Source organism: Macaca mulatta, chromosome 15 (genome assembly GCF_049350105.2).
Source record: "Macaca mulatta isolate MMU2019108-1 chromosome 15, T2T-MMU8v2.0, whole genome shotgun sequence".
In the NCBI taxonomy this organism is placed as follows: Eukaryota; Metazoa; Chordata; class Mammalia; order Primates; family Cercopithecidae; genus Macaca; species Macaca mulatta.
Window position 1 is genome coordinate 84,380,719 of NC_133420.1, and position 21,508 is coordinate 84,402,226.

Here is a 21,508-nt window from a genome sequence, read left to right on the forward strand (position 1 = left end):
GGGATTACAGGTGTGAGCTACCATGCCTGGCCAAGAACTATGTTTTAATTTCCTTTCCTGTTTAATTCAAATACAGATTATGCATCTACAGCACAAACAGCATATTAATATGAATGAAAGAGATATGGTGCCCTCATAGGTGCTAATGACTGACTGTGAGTGTCGATGGTAGCACAGAAAGGAGCAAAAGCCGTGGGCTTTGGAGCCAGACAGACCTAGGTTTGAATTTCTGCTTTGCAATGTATTAACTGTCTGACCTTAAAGAATTCATTAACTCTTCTGAATCTACTTTTCCTTCTTTGAAAAACATGCCTACAGCATTGTGGTGAGAATTCAATAGGATTAGGTATCCAAAGCAGTCGCATAGGGCCTGAAACATATTTGATGCTGAAACTTACGAGGCAGCATCTTTATACTATTACACATGTAATAATGATGAGGGTAATAATAGCAGCAATTGCAGTTCCTTTAGTGTTAACTGCAGGCCAGATCCACTCCACATAAATCTTATTTGATTCTCATAAAACTCATATGAAGCAAGTTTTGTTATTGACATTTTATAGATGAGGATACAAGTTCAGGAGTTAAATAATTTGATCAAATACACACAAAGACCTCAAGTCTTTCTGATCCCAAATTCTGTGTCCTTTCTATAACACTACGCTGCCACATTTGTTGACTATTACAAGGATTCCTGGAGGGCATAATGTGTTTTTCTTTTTTAAGTCAAAACACATCAAGTATATTCTGGCTCTCAAACCCTTGAATCTACTCTCCTTGGAAGTAATTCACCCTCTTCTACACACTCTCACCAAACACAAAATAGTTAAAATTTATCTCTCGCTTCAGAATACTTTCTGACTAGTAAAATAGTTACATTTTTCCATTGCTCTGAGACAGAGAGAGAGAGAGAAAAAAAAAAGAAAGAGACAAAGAGACATTTTTTTTAGGAAATTGGCTCATGGCTCATGCAATTTTAGGGCCTGGCATGTCCGAAATACACAGGGCAGGTTGTCAGGCTACAAATTTCTTTCTTTCTTTCTTTCTTTTTTTTTTTCCTTTCTTTTTTTTTTTTTGAGATGGAATCTTGCCTGTTGCCCAGGCTGGGGTGCAGTGGCGCGATCTTGGCTCACTGGAAGCTCCGCCTCCCGGGTTCATGCCATTCTCCTGCCTCAGCCTCCCGAGTAGCTGGGACTACAGGCACCTGCCATCACACCTGGCTATTTTTTTGTATTGTTTTTAGTAGAGACGGGGTTTCACCGTGTTAGCCAGCATGGTCTTGATCTCCAGACCTCGTGATCCGCCCACCTCGGCCTCCCAAAGTGCTGGGGTTACAGGCTACAAATTTCAGCAGGAGTTAACGTTGCAATCTTTAGCCCACAGGAGTCTGGAGGCAACATTCCTTCCTTTTTGGGGGACTTCAGTCTTTTCTCTTAAGGCCTACAATTGATTGGCTGAAGCCCACTTGCATTATGGAGAGTGATCTCTTTACTCAAAATTTACTGATGTAAACGTTAATCCCCTCTAAAACACACCCTGCAAAGTTGACACATAAAATGAAGCCTCACAGAGTCTATCTATGAGGAAAGCCTTGAGAGCATAGAGTGGGTTCTGGATGAGTCCTTGGCAATCAGGAGGTCCAGAAAATGCAATGAAATGATGAACTAGGAGAAGAAAGAAGATATTGACATCGTGGACACAGTAAGAAGCACTTTGTATTAAAATTATTGTTTTTATTTTTAATCATATGTTTTAATTGATCTTAGTCACATTCCCTCTTCAGTCTGTTAGTGTCTTTTTTTTTTTATTCCTAACTCCCTAACCTAGGTTGAGACCTGTCTCTGTACTGTCCCACCAGGGATACTTTTCTGGGTCTCTTTGGCTGCAAATTTATATGAATTATAAATTCTGAGTGTAGACGTCACAGTTCCTTCCTATACTCCATAGCACAGATGGAAAAGAGGATGGAGATTGGGGAAAGTACCAGAACTTGAATCAGGTCTCTCGCAACACCAACACTCATCTTAAAGAGCATGGCTATTATAAGAGAGTTATCTATTGGAAGTTGTGGAATTTACTGATAGGAAAATGTTGGACATACATTGTAAAGTTTCTTTTTTTGTCAAAAGTATAAGGCTTTCCTTGCAAAAAAAAAAAAAAATCATTATGTGTAAAAACCCCACAAGGTAAGCTTCAAACTTCCTCCAGTAATTCCCCAGAACCCTCAGTCTCTTTGAGCAGAGAAGTCAAGAGCCTTTAGAAAGTGACTGAACCCACCAGCAGTGGAGGAGAGATGACGCCCTCAGTGTCTTGCCTTCAAGAGCTTTTTCTGCCAAGACAATATGGATGTTGACCACCACTGAGTGGTAAACTGGTCCAAATAAGTCTCCCAACTATGGGTAAACTATTTTTCTGGTGGTATCTGAGTAATTGAGGGCCAAACTACGCCAAAACACAGGTGTATTTAACTGACACAGTCACAACCTGACATTCATTTTGTAGGAAATCTTTTCTGTCTGACCAAAATTGTTGCAACTGTTGCAACCTGTACTTCTCCTTTAAAGGGGTCAGGTGAGGGAGAAAAACGTCATGCCATTGCTTTCTGTGCATTTCCTGTAAATACAACACAAGTTATCAAAGGATAGAGCTTTCTTTTAAAAAAATCTAGAAACCCAATATTTAAAAATGCTTCTGGTGTACTGAGCCAGAAGATCTACTTTTGACAAAGCTAGAAGTTGAATAAGACCTAGGATATATTTTAATGTGACCAGAGACATGACGGGACCGTGTTGCTAGGGTTTAGATGTTTTTTTAAAAACACATGATCACAACAGGCATTTATTACTTTTGTAACACTTTCATTTTTAAGGAATTATAACATCCAAAACCAAAATAAAACAACCATCCTACATTCAACTATTCATTTAGTATCAACTTGGGTATTTTTTGTATGGCTTAGAAGTACTTTAATTTTCCTCTTCTTCCACTAACCATCTCTCTTACTGGCCACATGGTTGTCGGAGCTTCTTCCCTCACAGGCCACAATGACAATTGGACCCCCAACCTCACTGCTCTGAAAGTTGCCACCCATACTCTTCAGGAGAGGAGAAGAATGACTGTGACTTTTGAAAATGTTTGTTGCTTTTTTGGTTTATAAAATAAGTATGTATTGTAAATAATTCATAAACTACTAGAAAAAAAAATTATTGACGACCATACCACTCCAAAAACTATTGTTGGGGGCTTTCTTCCATTCTTTTATTTTGTTCAATTAAAAATGGGATGATATTATATATACTATTTTTTATGCATGCTGCCTGTTTCCATCTTCATGTATTTTGAACATTTCCTTATGTCATTAACTATTCCTGATAGTTCTTGATAACTAATCATATTCCTGATAGCATGATTTTTAAAGGCTGCTTGGAACTCAGTCTCAGGTGGAGATGGTTTATAAATCCCCTGGTGGACTTTTCATTCTTTTTGTAAATTGCTTTTATAAGTAGTATTTTAGTGAATATATATCCAATCATTTTTGCATACATATCTGTTTCTGCAAGATACAGAAAAATTTTTACTATTTTGTACCCCTACCAGCAAAATATAAAAATATCTGTTTCTTCACATATTCATCAGTGTGAGTTATAATTATTTCTGTTTTTTTTTTTTTTAAGAATCTTGCCAATTTGAGAGGAAAAAATGGTTGGTTGTGACAAAATTTCTTATGAAATAAACAGAGGAGGAGCTGTAATCTTTCTCCACCCCAAAACAAATGAACACATTTGTGCAAATCTCCCAGACTTTTGCCTATGTCTATACAAACATTATGTATAGATAAATATATATTTTTAACAAAAATAGTATTATAATTATATTCTAATTCTATTCTGCAACTTGCTAGGTTTTTCAGTTAACACAAAATTGGGGAAATTTTTCATCATCAATTCATTTTCTCCCTTATTCTTTTTAATAGCTACAGAGTAGTTCATTGTATCATAATACACAAAAATATACATGGTCTTATCATTGACATGAATTCTTTACTTTGCTAGGGCAAAGTAAGATTTACAGTAGTATCAGTTTGGTGTAAATGAAATTAAGAACCGAGAGATTAGGAGTGAGGGGAATGAAAATTCTTTTACATATTTTCTAGTATCAGTGGCGAATCTGTTCTAATCCATCCAAACCTGCTCTGTCCTTAACCTACAACAGTCATCTTACAAATGCAAGATGCACTGAGCTCCATACAGACTGAACAAGGTCCTTTGTTGTGTTTGAACCTACACTTCTGTTCTCACTTACGAGTAATTGCTCATCCACCATCTTCACAAATCTAGTCCACCTGTTCAGCTACCTGGCTCTCATCCTCAATGAAGCAAATATGCAAATGTCTAGAAATAATCACCTTTAACTTTTTCCTTACTGAGGTATCTCTATTTTTATTCAACATTTTTGCCAGTTGAAAAAAAGACATGCCAAAAATTTTTTCTATATATTTGTAAACCCTCACAATTTTGTGTCTGTAAATCACTAAACACCAGGAAAATGGGGGAGGTTCTTCTGTGGAGTTAACATGAAGTCTGCTCTAGAATTCTTGGGTCAATTTTAGTGTATTAATTTAATAGACATTCCCTGGGCTTCTGTTATGGTTCAGGCACTGTGCCAGGTGCAGGGAATCCATGGCGGTAAAAGACCTGACGCCTGCCCTCTCGGAACTTGTATTCCTGAGTGGGAGTCAGGCAATAGATAAATTGATAAAGTGGGATCAAGGATTACGGTGGAAAGTTGGCCTCTGTTCCAAGCACTGTGATATTTGCTGAGGCTGTTGTGAACAGGACAGTCTTTAACAGGAATCCGCTAATGAGGAGTAGAAGGAATCCAAAACGCGGGACAGTGTGTCATTGTTGAACCAATAAAGCCCAACATTGCATGGGGGTGAGGGGCCTTTGGCTAACATTGTATGTCGTTGTTGATGATCCAGGTGGACCAACTGGACAAAACAGCTCCTCGTATCACACTCTTGCATTCCCCTTCTCAAGTGGGGCTCCTGAAAAATGGCTGCTATGGGATTTACATCACTTCCCGCGTGTTGAAGGCATCAGACCCTGACACTGAGGACGATCAGATCATCTTTAAAATTCTACAAGGCCCAAAACATGGACATCTGGAGAACACAACAACAGGTACTGGCTTCCTTAATCCTTATAATTGCTCATTTTAAAATACCCAGTGGCTGGCAGGGCTAGAGAGTAATTTAATTAAGTGCAGGCCCATTTGGTAAACACTCCCCAGGGCTTACTGATAGATGCAGTTTATAAATCAATATTGGTCCTAAAGAGGGTTTGGAGCTGAGCCTTCCTAAATTTATCCTGACTGGAAGAACCAAATACTGATATACAACTGTTGATTATTTATAATTTTTTTCGCAACAGCTGATTATAGTATATTCAAAGGAACATAGTGTCAGGACCAATTTCCTATTTGTGACCAATTTTTTCTTCTGTCATGAATTCTAAATGACTCTAAATGATGTCAGATTTTTTTTAAAGTTCTTGGTTTTTTTCCTAATGGTTTCTCTGGATTGTATATTATTTCTCCTTTATGAGCACAATGATCATAATACATCATTAAACAGGATGGCACCAAATTACGGATTTTTATTACAGTATCTTTCCATTCTCCTTCGCTTTATTTTTATATTTTTTAAGGCAAATATTTCTGAAGCAGTCAATTTAATGCCTAATTTAAGCTTGTTGCATTTGAGTTTTAAGATAGTTACAGTAATGCTAATTTCTTTTTGTAAAATGTACCTTAGCTGTTTTTTAAAGATGTGTTTAAAATAAAATAGCCATACAATTTTATTAGCTCTTATTTAATGTTTTGTTTGATTACCCATGATATTCATTTATTTCTTTTTTGTAGGTGAATTTATCCATGAGAAATTTAGCCAAAAGGACTTAAACAGTAAGACTATTCTTTACATCATAAACCCATCTTTGGAAGTAAATTCAGATACCATGGAATTTCAAATCATGGACCCCACAGGGAACTCGGCCACTCCTCAAATGTAAATTCTCTTGCTTATTCGGTAGTCCTGCATGTTACATCCAGAATGTATCTGAATATTAGGAAAGTGAAATGTTCTTTTAAAAACAGAACCCAAGATGTTAAGTTAATAGACCGTTCCACAAGCTCATGGAATTTACTTTGGAGAATGAATTTTCTTTTTATTACTGCTTGATAATAGGAAAGCCAATAGCTTTACAGAGTACAGAAACATTAAAAAGCTAAGTTGACATTCATATTATGCATGTCAATGTATACACTTTTATAGACAGGGAGGTTTCTGTCTTAACAATTCACTAGCATCCAACACTGAGTTTGCAGGTTCATGTAGCGATTGCACAGCAAGAGGTCACTCTAGGACCGTGTTAGTAACTATAGCCTTCTAAAATGTCTGTGGTCGGAGAAATGAGGTAGTCAAGAAGAGTTAGCCAAATATCTTCTCTTTTTCTTATGAAGAAAATTACAATTACCTGACAGTCCATTTATAAGGTGATAAACTTATCCTAGGTAAGATGAAGATAGTGTAAAGAGGAAAACAGACTTTGGAAGGTGTGTGAAGGGTATGACCCTCAAAATAGCAAAAGTAACACATCTTCAAAATTAATAAGATTAACAGACCACAGCAATTTCACTGACTGGGTCCCTATTCCAGACTTTTCTTGAATGTAGACCCTGAATAGCTTACTAGCTAACAGATAGTCATAGAAAGGTCTGTCAGAGTCCAGGTCTTCTGGTACTGTGCTCTGTTTATTGTTTGTTTTGCTTGTTTTCGATACCCTTCCCAGATACCGCAAAGAAAAGGTGTTCACTTGTCCTTGTTTTAGTAGTCACCATATCCTAGTCATACTAAGCATCATAAGTGATACAGCTCTGTTATACTCCTTTTATGGTGGAGTATAGACTAAGAAAAGAAAGCCGAGAAACTCTGCAGTCTTCAGAATTCTTGCATTTTCTTTCGGATCCTGAATTGTAGTTCTAAAATCTGACCAGCAGAGGTCACTGTAGTCATTGTCAGAAAAAAAAGCCAGCATGCTTTTCTTAGCAAACCACATTCCCAGGGTCCCACTCCGTTGCCCTGATAAAATGTAGAGCCTGGCCCAGATTTATTAACTCCACAGACTTTTATCGCGTGGCTACTATATGCCGGGTGCACAGTACTAGGAGCTGGGGAGTAGGTTAGAACAAAGTAGACCTGGCCCCTGATATTAAAATGTAATCTTGAGATTACAAAACATAAAACAGATGACCTCCACCCATTAAACTCTTTGCCTAAGAGAAATAATTCCTCAGGATCACAATCTTTATAGAAAAATACATCAACTACTTGCAACGTTAGACAAATATCTTCCAATTCTCAAGAAAATGTAAAAAACAAAACAAAACAAAACAAAACAACCTGCTCCAAACACATTAATACATGGACTTTTTTTTTTTTTTTTTTTTTTTTTAACATTTTAAGAGTAATTCAATTAAGAAAACATAGGAATGTTGGTCAGACTTGCTACTGACCTAATGCTGACCTCTGGTCCTCCATGTGTGAGTGCAGTGTAGCTGATAGAGAATTTTCTTCCCCCAGTAATGATGCTAGGCTGATATTGCTTCACCCACAGCCCCTTTCAATCTTTGTCACTATCAAGGACATTGATTTTGGAAGATGATTTATATTTTTAAATAACTCTCAAATTCGTGTGAGAATTACGGCAAAATTTGCTTAATTTAATTATAACATTAATTGAGGCCATTTTAAATAGCCTCCTGCTTTTGTTGGATATTAACTTTCATGTATCTGTGCTGGAGATGTTTCTAGTTCAACTTGATATAATTTGTTCATTTGTTCATGACTGAACAAAATGCTGTGGCATACGCCTACCAAGGGGTAATACAGAGAGAAGTTTTATTTGATTCTGACATATATTAGGCTATTTTCTTTATAAGGGATGGGGGGGTAAAATTACTCAGCATTTATCATCATCATTTTTGAACGGTATAGTTGTCCTCAATCCCATTTGTAAGCAGATGTTTTTGGAACTAGGTGCACAATTTTCCAGTAAGAAGCAAGGTTATGAATAGTGGTTCATCTTCCCAAGACAGCCAGCCAGAATGTAGTTACAAGTACAATATAAATTACAGTCATTTGCAATATAATTGGTGTTTGCTCTATTTCATTGCTATTCATTTAATCATTACAACCACCTATGAGTCAGGTACCATCATCATCTGAAATTTACAGATGAGAAAACTGAGGACAGAGCTAGAAAGTGACTTTTCTAAGTGGAAATGCAGCCTTAGAGTGCGTGATTTTTCTCAGCACACAAAAACTTTTTGCCCATTTTAAGGACTGTGCTAATCTGGCCTGAAGGGAATGGAACAGCAGGCTTGTCTTCTTTCTCTTCAGACACTGGCCACCCAAGCAAGAAAGAATACTGACTCATATAGGGCCTTAAAGTTCAGTGGGGTTTTTAAAACATTTAAATTATAGACCTCTATGTTAGCGTGCACTTCATATCTAACACACTAGAATTTATACTATAGATAATAAACCCCTGAACTTGGAGCTAGAGGACAAGGTTTGAGCTCTGCCCTTCATCTAGTGACTGTTCAAGCCTTAGTTATCTCTTCTGTAAAATGGAAGCGATACTACAATTTGTTTAGAAAAACAAATGAGATGTGTAATGTATATGAAAGCATCTTGTGTATTTAAAGTCCTTAACAAATGCAACTTGTGGTGGTGATTACTATTGTAGTTAATTCATGTGGGTACAATAATTGACTGAAGAAGTATCCCAGAGACATTTGGTGGATTAGAAAGCCTGCCTCTAATTAGAAATTGATCCTGGGATGAATCACAAAGTAAACAATCAATATGCCTATTAATCAATGAGCTAAAGGCTGTAGAACTTTGTGTTGTTCTTTGGCTTAGACAAGATTAATAGATTCATATTCGTCATATCTGAAGGGGTGAAACCTCTGTGATAAAGCTAGAGGGACTGCAGGGTGCCGTCTGGAACAGAAATGGGCCTGTTTTAGAGCACGGGAAGGACCCATGTTCAGTGGGAAGTTGAGAATCTTGACTGTTGGTCAGTTTTGGCTATTGCAGGATTCCTATGGAGTATCAGTCCTGAAGGATGAATAGATGCTGCACTATAAAAAGCATTTGGAAATGCTTGTTTCGTGAGATTCATCAAGTTATTGCCAGCTAGCTAGCTTGCGTGCTTGTTTAACTGCATCACATCCTAGAGTCATCGAGATGTGCGTGTGGATTGGGAATCTCTCAGAAACGAAGCCTAGGCAGCAAATCTCAACCCAACTGGGCTGTAGAATCGCCTCTCTCGACCCGCCACCCCACACACAGGCAGGATAGCTCAGGGAACAAGTTTTTCATGGAATACATCTGGAAGTCACTTTATTGTAAATAGAAATTATTTTATAATGCTGATATCTATGGAAATTTGCATAATGATTTAGATTTAGCTAAGTGCCTACATTTCAGGCACTGTGCTAGGTGTTTTCACGAGTTGTCTAATTTTATCTGCAAAACACAATCCTCTGAGGATAAGGAAATAAAGCTCAAGGCTTTTAAGTAATTGTCTTGAAGTCACTGGAGGGTGAGCCCTGAACTCCCGACCTAAGTGAGTGCTCATCTTATCGCCTCACCCCTTGGCTGCACCCCTCACAAGCTCGTGCCTGTTTTCTAGTCCAAGCTGAATCTCCAAGATGATCTGCAGAAGCCCCAAACTAAGTTACACAGGACCCACATCATTCATGAAAAGCACTTCTGGGCCGGGCGCGGTGGCTCAAGCCTGTAATCCCAGCACTTTGGGAGGCCGAGGCGGGCGGATCACAAGGTCAGGAGATCGAGACCACAGTGAAACCCCGTCTCTACTAAAAATACAAAAAATTAGCCGGGCGCGGTGGCGGGCGCCTGTAGTCCCAGCTACTCAGGAGGCTGAGGCAGGAGAATGGCGGGAACCCGGGAGGCGGAGCTTGCAGTGAGCCGAGATCGCGCCACTGCACTCCAGCCTGGGCGACAGAGCGAGACTCCGTCTCAAAAAAAAAAAAAAAAAAAAAAAAAAAAGAAAAGCACTTCTGTGGACCACAGAATGTGGCCAACTTCTGACCAAGGTTGTTTTCCTAATACAACTTCCACGTGGACCTCTTTCTTGTGCCCACTGGAGAAAAGTGAACTTCAAAAGCCATGTTAAATGCAGAAGTCCTTGATGACTCAGTGACTGTTTCTCCAGTTCTGCACTCTGGTTCTTCCCCCACCTCTGGCAACGCACATTCTAACTGTTCTTTTGTCCGTTTTTGGCTTTAAAAGAGAAGGGACGGAAGAATAAAAGGAATTTCCATCAGGCAAACTTTGCAATATTTAGCAGTTTTTATGAAACACCTGGTAGGGGAAGAGGTTGAAACTGTTGGCTAGCTAATACCTCCACTTTACCTGCAAGCCAGGAGTTAAGGTTTTTGTCTTCAGACTAGGTCTTAGGAAAGCACAGACGAAGGGAAGGAAAATAGCACTTATTAAGCACCCACTGTGTACAGGTGCTTTATACATATTAAGTAATTTTAATTTTAATCATTTGACATGAGTGTAATTCTCCTCAATTTTAAGATAATGAAAACCGAGGCCTAGAGAGACTGAGTAACTGACCGTAATCACACACTAATCAGTGGTTACAAGGTGTGCTTGATTCCAAAGCACTTGTTTTGGGTACTCACTATGCGGCCTCTTGGCTAACCCCATTATCAAGAGAAAAAGAGAAAAATGAAAACACAGGTGTTCATAGCATTCGATTATGGAGTTTAATAGTGTCATCTTTGAATTGATAAGTCTTAGATTGGATACTTGAAAAAATATTTTTTAACATTTTCAGGAATTCTTGTCACATGCTACTTGATTATAAATGAAGATATAGTTATAAGGATAGTAATTTAATCACAATTTTAGCTTCTGTAAACCTTTTGCTGAGAAGCTCAAAATACTTAATGAGAATTCATGAAGGTTCACTTAACCCCTTTGAAGTACAGACTTATCTTTATTGCACTTTGTAATGTGTAATAATTACATTATTATAGGAAGCAAGGAAACTGAGGCATAGAGAGTCTAAATATCTTTTTCATAGACTCTTGTTAACCTGGATTAATGCCCCAATTCCCAAACTGGTGATTTAAATCCAGGTATTTCTTTCAGCTTATTGTTTCTTCATAAGTGAATCAAATAGCTAGAAAATAAAATATCAGAAAGAACATATTTATTAGTCCAGGACAGGGTGTCTCAACGTTGGCACTGTAGACGTTTTGGGACAAATCATTTGGTGTTAAAGGGGACTCTCCTGGACACTGCGGAACATTCACCAGCACCCCAGGCCTCTGTCAGCTGAAGGGTAGCATCACCCTCTTCCCAGTTGTGGCAATTAATACATCTCCAGAAAATGCTGAATGTTAAGAATTACATGCATGCCTTAGAAAATAGCATACATATGTTTTAAGAAATTATGAATTATGTTAGAATGCTCATTTATCAATGCCATCTTTCTCTCTATGCTAATAAAGCCTAACAATAGTCAAAGAATCCAGAGTAAGTCAGGGCTAGAGAGAACATGTGAGAATCATCTAGCCTAGCGTTTTTTTCCAAGTGTATGAAAGATGATGTTAGTAAGGTTGGGGAGGAAAATATTTTCGATGGTTGTATTAGTCTGTTTTCACACTCTAATAAAGACATATCTGACACTGGGTAATTTATAAAGAAAAAGAGGTTTAATGAACTCATAGTTCCACGTATTTGGGGAGGACTCACAAGCATGGCAGAAGGCAAAAGGCATGTCTTACATGGTGGCAGGCAAGAGAGAATGAGAGAGCCAAGTAAAAAGGGAAACCCCTTATAAAATCATCAGATCTCGTGAGACTTATTCACTACAATGAGAACAGTATGGGGGAAACCGCCCCCATGATTCAGTTATCTCCCACCGGATCCTTCCCACAACATGTGGGAATAATGGGAGTACAACTCAAGATGTGAGGACACAGCTAAACCATATCAATGGTCAACTTAGCTCAGGAAACAGTGGGATAAATAAGATTCATTCATTCAGTTAACAAACATTGAACACTCACCATGTTTTAGACACTCTACAAGACACCTGGGTTACCACAATGAACCAAAGACCTGTGCTTCCTTGGAGCATATATAGGATCTAAATCAATATGATAGTATGCTTGTTGTACGTGGTACATGCTTTGGAAAAATGAAAAACTTGATCAGGAGAAGGGGGATTAGAAGTGCTGTTTTTGGGAAAGAGATTGTGATTTTAAACTGGGTGTTTAAACAACATTCTTTTACCTGACTGCTTAGAGCTGGTGAATGACAGAGGGACCTGAAGCCTCACAAGTTCAAATCCAATTTTATTTCCACTGCTCCATGCCATGTCTTCCACTTACAGCAGTGGTTTTCAGGGATCCGAATTTAGCTTCACATTGTACCAGTTTTTGCTTGCTTTCTTTTCTTTTCTTTTTTTTTTTGAGATGGAGTCTTGCTCTGCCACCCAGGCTGGAGTGCAGTAGTGTGATCTCGGCTCACTGCAACCTCCGTCTCCCAGTAAACTAGTTTTTTTCTATTGTGACAAACACATTAAAACCACATATAGAAGAAATTCTTGAGTGGGGGTGACTCTTCTCCCAAGGCTTCTCCCAAGGAGCATTTGTCAAGGTCCAGAAACATGTTTGGTTGTTGTGACTAGAGGGAAGTGGTGCTACTACATCTAATGCGAGGAGGACAGGGATGCTGTTAAACATCATTCCCACACAGGATGGCCTCCCACAACAAAGAATTGTCTGGTCCAAAATGGTTGGGAAAGCCTGAATTAGAGACTTAAGGAGTTTCCCCTCCTGCTAAATGACTTGAAGTGATTGCCATATGGGTTACATATAAAGTGTGTCCATGGCATACAGTTCTGACCGTAGAATGACAGGTGACAGGAAATTGAAAGCTTTGTTAAAATGGGAAGATATGAACCAATCTTTATCTACATGACATCTACACGTCTAGAACTTTACAAATCTCTTTCATGGGCTCCTGGATTTGGACATTTACATGATGCCAGGCATATAGCTGTATAGCTTCTTGCAGGGAAAATTCCCAGATGATTGACTACATCTCTTATTTTTCTTCCACGTGTTTGTATACAGTTTAAGCAATCACCGTCTCAGCATAGAAAGATCTTCTCAAATACAGTACTGCAAAAAGCAGAAAAAAAATTCACATTCAAAACATATATTGTATATATTCTGTAGATATGCAGGTGCTTTGCTATTTAGACATTTTTTCTCAAAAATATATGGCCTGGCTTAAATTTCATGGCTTTTCAATAATTCTTTATTATTTGTAGTGAATAGTCTTAAGAAAATAAAATAGAGCATTGTGTAATGACAACCTTGACCTGTAAGCATTATGCAGCATTCAACTGGTGCATCAGGGAAATGCATGCACATTCCCAAACACTAAGACCCTTTGTACCTTGAAGCTGAACAGCCCTCTGAATGGTTCCCTTCTGGATCTAGATCAGAAATCAAATTGCATTTAGCTTTTTGCCTTGAGGTCACCAGGAGCTACAGAATGGCATTGATAAATTTTTACTTGTCATGGTTAGCATTAGCGATGGATGAATTCTCAGAATAATTGGACATTGAAACTCATTTGAACCCTACTGATAGCTGAAATCCATGCAAATGTATTTGTTTCATCCTTTCCCACTGCCCTCCTTTCCTTCCCATTTCATCTTTCTCTCTTTTCCCCTAATCTATCTTGCTGACTTTTTTTTTCTTTCTCATTTACCTGGATCCTTTTGGGATTCTTTGCAACATATTTCTATTGGCATTTATGATATCCTTGTTGTTGTTATCTTGTAATTCTTTAAGCACACACTAATCCATCCTATCTGTGGGAGATATGTTCTAAGACCTCCAGTGGATGTCTGAAAGTGCAAATAGTATTGAACCCTATGTACACTATGCTTTTTCCTATACTGCACATACTTTGCTATGATAAAGTTTAATGTACAAGCTAGACACAGTAAGAGATTAATCACAATAACCAATAATAAAATAGAACAACTATCATGGGATGCCAGCATCACTACTCTTGCACTTTGGGGCCATGATTACAGAAAATTAAAGTGACTTAACACAAGCACTGTGATACTGTGGCAGTCAGTCTAATAACCAAGCCAGCTTTGGAGTGACTAATGGGCAGGTAGCATCTTCTGTGTGGCTGTGCTGGACAAAGGCATGATTCTTGCCCCAGGTGGAATAGCAGGGGATGATGTGAGATTTCATCACACAGAACTCAGAACAGCATGATGTTTAAAACTTATGAATTATTTGTTTCTGGGATTTTTCACTTAATATTTTCAGACCACGGTTGACCACAAGTAACTGAAACCTTCAGAAAGCAAATTGTGAAAAAGAGGTATTACTGTAATAATTTATTTCTGTTTCTTGATCTGTTTCATGCCAGATCTGAATTCAGTTGCATCTGAGACCCATGAAGTTTCCAATATTTTTTGATATTAGGATACTGTTTTCATGTTTAAAATTTTATTAATATGAAGTAGCAAGAAACTCAGGGGCAATAAATTTTAAATCTGATTGAATAAACATGTATGTTTACATAGATTCATGAGCCCCTGTGATAATTCCATGGTCTCACCCTACCCTTGCCCCCTGGCCCATGATGCTCAGCTATGAACCTATGCTGTTGAGTTTATCTGGCTGGTGAGCTTAATCCATAGAACGTGATTTTGACACATGATCAGTGTGGACACAGTGGTTATTTGAAGACAGACTTCCTCCCTAATATGAATGGCCCCAGGAATGCCTGGAGAGTGTGTTAAATGTGTGAACCCATGTTCCATATGGTAGCACCCAGAATTTCTAGTTCCACAAAAAAAGAAAGAAATTATAATAAATAAACTTAAAAGTTGAGAGGAAAGAGTCTGAATCTGACTAGAAGTTTGGGAAGTACAAGTAAGGCAACCACTGAGGATTTTGTAAATTTAGAATAAAAGGCAACTGAATAAAACGAAAACAATGGAGGTGCAGTTAACAATCATGGCGAAGGTTTCTTGTGTCTTTTATCCTGCTCTATAGTAAGGTTAGAGATGGCGAAAAAAAAAAAAAAAAAGCCAAGACCTCATAAAGCAAAATGTTTCTGGGTAAAGATAAAACTGTATTGCTCTGCTTGAGCTCACAAAACAGTCACGAAGAACTTCAGTTGGGGAGAGAAATGGTAGAGGATGGATGGAAGATTTGGCATTAGATTTATGCTTGGATTTCATCTCTGCTATTAGCTTTGTCATGACTTTTTGCCTTTAAGTTAGTTACTTAACCTCTCTGAGTCTTGTTTGTTTGTTTGTTTGTTTTTGGAAAAAAATGTTCCTCTCTAGATGAAGATTAAAGAAGACAATTTCCACCAAATGTTGGACTCACTAAATATATTGTAGAAAAAAAGACCATCCTCTATTTATCAGGTTTATTTAGTTGTATAGTTGCATCCAAGCCTCATACCAGTAGAGTCATTTTCTATGCACAGAAAGAGAAACAAATAACACTTATGAAACACATAATTACTAAGCACATCCTCAAGAGTATTTTGTTATTAAACTGAACCCAAGTTCAGAGAAGATCTCTGTCCGGAATTGTTCTTGTTGTACCAATTATCCTTATCTAAATGATAAGATAGAAGACTTCGTATTAGTGTCTTTTCCAAAAAGGAATGTCTCCTTGAACTTAACTGCTGGTTCCTTTCCCTTCAAAACATTCAAGATTGAGTCCCCTTTTAGTTGTAAATATCTGTGGGAACTTCAGCAGCCTTTTAACCCTAGATTCTTCATTTGTAAAATGGAATTCTAATCCTTACTCTGTCTACCTTACAGGGTTGTTGTAAGGATCAAATGAGATAACGTTAGTATGAATTCTTTGTGAACCAAAATGTATCAAATAAGCGTAAGGAATTTCCATCACTGGTGTAGGTTGATCAACCATCTTTTTCCACTCAGTCTGCTCAGTGGAGAATCCCTACAGGCATATACTATGCATTCTTATGATTTATCTTTTCCTTTCACGCACAGTTTGGAACTGAAGTGGTCTCATATTGAATGGTCACAGACCGAATACGAAGTCTGTGAGAATGTGGGTGTGTTGCCCTTGGAAATTATCAGAAGGGGATATTCCATGGACTCAGCCTTTGTGGGTATAAAGGTAATGACTCTGAAATGTAAATTATCAAGCTAAAACTTATGTTGCTGGTTGGTGTCTTTCATTATATTTTTTTAGAAAAATTCAGAGTGAACAAGGAAATTTCAAATTGTAGGGAGATCCTACTATTCTAAAGATTCTAACCACAAAACCTCCTTGTCCCTCCATCCATCATCTAGCTTCATAAATTCTGAGATATGATTTTTTAGTGTATGTGTTGCTGAAGCTAGCACAAGAATTATTATTATTATTATTTTGAGACAAAGTCTCGCTCTTGTTGCCCAGGTTGGAGTGCAATGGTGCAATCTTGGCTCACAGCAACCTCCACCTCCCAGGTTCAAGTGATTTTCCTGCCTCAGGCTCCTGAGTAGCTGGGATTGGAGGCACCTGCCACCACACCCTGCTAATTTTTGTATTTTTAGTAGAGATGGGGTTTCACCTTGTTGGCCAAGCTGGTCTCTAACTCCTGACTTCAGGCAATCCATCCACCTTGGCCTCCCAAAGTGCTGGGATTACAGGTGTGAGCCACTGTGCCTGGCTGAGATATTAATTTTTAAAATCCGTTTTTGATTTTGAAAGCTGGTATTTGTTTTTATAAACTCTTTAAACTTTGAGGTTTTATTTCACAGGGAGCTATATTCAACTTTGTGAACTTGGGCTGAACTCTGCTTTAGAAAGAGACATTGTATGCAAGACATTCTGTGGGGTATCCAGAGCAAATTTCAGTCCCAAGAGGCTTTCTCTTAGTATGCACCTCAGTGACTTCCCATGGGCTCAGTTGATGAGGCAAATAAGCAGCTTAAACCCATCTATCTTAAGAGTTGTCCAAGCCATACAAAATTAGGAGAGCATATACTAATACAGGCACCCTGAAATATAAAGAATTTTCAGGTAGCCACTTCTAGATCAGTCAGCTTGCTATTTCTTTTCATTGATGTGACCCATGAAGCACAACCTATGCTTCTAGAATTGAAGAATTTTTTTTTAGAAGTCATTATAACAAGAGCGCTTCAAGAGAATGAGAGCATGAAACACTTGTACACACTAATGATGGAGAATGAGCTGTAAAGACTCCACCTCCCGCCACCTCCCATCTGATGAAAAAGACATCGGTATTAGCTTCTGGGGAAAAGGCCATTTCTGTCAAGTCTCAATTTAATAATGAATTCAAGTCACCCTCAGAAGCCTGCGAACATAAATTTGACCATATCCAGGCTCAGTATTTATCTTTCTAGTGGACACAGGTTCTTCCTAGATCTATTGGTTACTTTTTTGTTATTAAGACAGGAGAAAGCTTGGCATGCCCTATAGTTTTCCAGAAGATTGCTTATAGAATAAGGAAGAATCTGCCTGGATGGTTTTCTAATAATCCTCCAGTCCTCCGTAGAAAGCACCATATGCTCTAGGCTGGAGTTTTGGGCCACGCCACCGTTCACCTTGCCAGGTAGAAAGAATAGGCATGGTGTTACATGGAACCTTATGCTTATTTATGCTGAAAGTGCACAACGAACCTGCCAGCTGAGTGTGCAGGCCTTCATCAAGCACAGTCCCAGAGTCTTTCAGGACAACTCTACCCTGAGCACAACCTCCAGTCTTACACTAAAGCTTGGCTGCTTGACTGGGAACAGGGAACAAGGTGGTACTTTCACCCTGTGTGGATTGCCCTGGTTTGAATTGTGCACCTTCACCTGACTGATTTCTCCAACCACCTTACCTCAGACCATTTCTTTTCCCACATAGGATTCTGTAAACCCAGTGGTAGTAAATACTAGGTAATTGCACGTGCAAGAAACATGCAGGGAAATGCAACTTCCAGCATATGGCGGATACAGGTGTACAATAGGCTGCCTTTTCACAATGAAAGGTGATTCCAGAGGATCCTTGGCATTGTCAACAAAGAGCAAATGGAAGCTTAGGAAGTAATACCCTTTTCCAGCAAAATGTTTCTACTGCTAACCAATTAATATGTGAGGGGGCCTTTGATTTGAAATGGACATATCGTCTGAGGCCATAGAAGTAGGAATTTTTCAGCTTTTCATTATGCACTTCATTCTTTTGTAAGAAGGTACAGAAATATCCCACGTACCTGACCATCTTAAACATCTAAAAAATATGCATAAATAACAGCTGCCGTTATGTTTGCACAGGGTTCTCATTTGATGACTTATTTTTCCAATCAGCCAAAGACAAAGACACTTTTTTTTTTTGAGATGGAATCTCACTCTGTCACCTGGGCTGGAGTGCAATGGCACCATCTCAGCTCACTGCAACCCCCACATCCCAAGTGCAAGCTATTCTCCTGCCTCAGCCTCCTCAGTAGCTGGGATTACAGGCAGCCACCACCATGCCTGGCCAATTTTTTTGTTTGTGCTGGCCCAAGGACACTTCTTAACATTGTTTGGGCACCCTTTGGGTGGAATTCAAGGCCATGACTTCAGAACACTAAAATTGCCTCTTTGGTTTTTAGCCTTGGAGCTGGAGCTGAGAAGCAGGGGTGTATCAATAGTCTCCTTAGACCAGGGCATTTTTGTTTGTTTGTTTGTTTGTTTGTTTTAAAACACCTACTTGACGGGGTCCTTGAAAGTCCTTGGTTTGGGGTGTGGATCTCCTTTGTCTGGCTGTTCACCAGGTCTGCCAGTCCCACAAAACTCTCCTTCAAGTTTGTGAAGAGTGACGGTTTCATCCAGACAGGAAAATGAACCAGATGTGTTTGAGTTAATCTAGTCTAAAGGCTTTCAGTGCCCTGGAGCTTGCAGGATACCTCCAAGCTAGCTGACAGATCATCACACGGGTTGTCAGGATTACCTGCTTTTTCTTCTCCTCTTCAATTTTCTCCCTCCTTTTCTTTTGAGGGACTATTTTAAAACCAAATTGGGGTAGAAGGAAGGTAATAAAATTGTGCTTGCAACAAAGACAAAAATATAGTTTAAAATTCATGTTCCTTTCTTCAATAACTAAATCATTTATAAAGGAAAAACCAAACAAAACAAAAGCTTTCCTTTCCATTGATATTAGCCTAGCAAAGAGTCAACTTTAAGGAAAATCCATGTTGCCTGGATCCCAAATGGCTTATATAATGTTTTTAAAAGCCCTACTTAATATTAAAAACAGATTTAAGAGCATGAGTTTAGTCTAGTGTGAGGGAGAATAGCTGTTTCTCTATTGTAGAATATTTATCCTTATTTTTAAAAGATTTTTTTTTCCCTTCTAAGGTCAACCAAGTGTCAGCTGCAGTTGGAAAAGATTTCACTGTGACTCCATCTAAACTGATTCAGTTTGACCCAGGTACATTTTGTGTCTGCAGTTTGTTTTATGTGTGTGTGTTTTTTTGTTGTTGTTTGTTTTTTGTTTTTGTAGTCATGTCTGGAGATTGTAGAGAAGACAGAATATTACACAACTTTGGCCAACTAAAAACTCCTCAGGGAGCCATACCACCCCACTCTAAAAGAGAGGTGTTTGGATTTCAGGTTTTGCCCTTATTATTATTATTTTTTATAACAAGTGAATTTTGATTTCAAATGAGAAGAAAGATTATAATAAATATGAGCTATCAAAGCAAACATCCAAGACAATCCAGAAAAAAATACGGTCATTTAGAAATTATTTGAAGTTCTAATACAAAGTTGTTATAGTTTAATTGCCTCAGATTTGTTATGAAATTTTTCAGAATGTTATGTTTATATGGATTTCTAAAGGACATTTCTAAATGATCCCTCATGGAATAGGTTGATATTAGGAGATTCCAGGGGAAATTATTATTTAGTTAAGTAGCACTTACTTTGTTTTAAATTTGTGGAAAAATTTTGCTAGGTGCAAGTGGAAAAAAAAAGGCTGGTACTTGCTCTCAAGGGTGTTCCATTGTGTGAGAAATACAAGAAAACACTCACTGATAGTGCACTGGAACCCAAAACATGAGCTGTTGTTCGGGCTAAGAGAAATCTTGGAAGATTTCCCAGGGGAGGCAGTATTTTAGCATTTAGATGAAGAAGAAAACTCCAGGATGAAGGACTAACACAAAAGCACAAACACACCTTTGGGGAACTGTGCCTAAAGCTGAGGCTGGAGCCCCGCCATCTTTCCCTGGCTTCTGTGGATGGGACAGGTAGCTCTGCCTCACTCACTGAATGTCACTCTCTATTTCCCTGGGGTTTCAGATGGATCTGAGTCAAATGTGGGGGCTTGGGAGCAGCAAATACAACGGGCCTGGAGAAACAGACAGGACTCTGGCTTTGTGCTTTCCTGCCAAGGAGATATTCTGCACACTGAGAACACTCCTCTAAGTGTAAACTATTGACATCATCTGCCACTAACTCATAAAGGGTTGAGCAAAGGCAAAAGAAAATGGCCTGAGTACCAGCACCACCTCAAAATTGCCTATCTTAACATCAAACACAGAAAAATGGCTTTCTGCAGTTCACTGCAAGTAGCATGATGCTTGAGGACTGTGTTAGTTTCCTAAGGCTGTCATAATACGGCATCAAACACCGGGTAGCTTGAAACAGAGACATCGAGTGTCTCAGTTCTGGAGGCTAGAGGTCCAAGATCAAGGTGTCAGCATGAAGGATTACTTCTGAATCAATTCCAGGCCTCTCTTCCATGCTTCTGGTGGCTGGGTGGAAAACTTTGGCATTCTTAGTGTCTGCTGCATCACCCCCATCTCTGCTTTCATCTTCACGTAGTGTTCTCCTTGTGTGCATGTCTGTGTTAGAAAGCGCCCCCTCCCACGCCCTTTTCTTCTGTTTTGAGATGGAGTCATGCTGCGTCACCCATGCTGGAGTGCAGTGGCGCAAGCTCACTGCAACCTCCGCCTCCTGGGTTCAAGCAATTCTCCTGCCTTGGCCTCCCGAGTAGCTGGGACTATAGGTGCGCACCACCACACCTGGCTAATTTTTTTGTATTTTTAGTAGAGATGGGGTTTCACCATATTGGCCAGACTGGTCTCGAACTCCTGACCTCGTGCTCTGCCTGCCTCAGCCTCCCAAAGTGCTGGTATTACACATGAGCCACTGCGCCCAGCCAAGTCCCCCTTTTTATACAACACCGGTCATAATGGATGAGGAGCCCACCTTACTCCAGTGTGACCTCACGTTAACTGATTATACCTGTAATTACCCTAGTTCCAAATAGGTCACATGCAGAGGTACTGGGAGTGAGGACTTGATTTTTCAGAAACGCAATTCAACCTATAACA

The 21,508-nt window shown here is 38.9% G+C and overlaps 1 protein-coding gene across 15 annotated transcripts in view; it reads left to right on the forward strand.

Moving 5' to 3' along the window:
• Window positions 1–21,508, forward strand: part of FREM1 (FRAS1 related extracellular matrix 1) — a 168,666-nt gene that overhangs the window by 127,559 nt on the left and 19,599 nt on the right. For 10 of the 15 annotated variants that reach the window (XR_013404827.1, XR_013404829.1, XR_013404832.1 and 7 more), the window contains 4 exons: window positions 4,982–5,183; window positions 5,923–6,067; window positions 16,191–16,320; window positions 19,530–19,602. Coding sequence is in view for 5 of the 15 variants with exons in the window: in XM_028835154.2 (XP_028690987.2) it covers window positions 4,982–5,183; window positions 5,923–6,067; window positions 16,191–16,320; window positions 19,530–19,602 (550 nt within the window). In the remaining 10 variants the exon portion in view is untranslated. The remainder of the gene's footprint in view (window positions 1–4,981; window positions 5,184–5,922; window positions 6,068–16,190; window positions 16,321–19,529; window positions 19,603–21,508) is intronic. The other 5 variants (XR_013404825.1, XR_013404826.1, XR_013404830.1 and 2 more) reach the window with 1 other exon arrangement.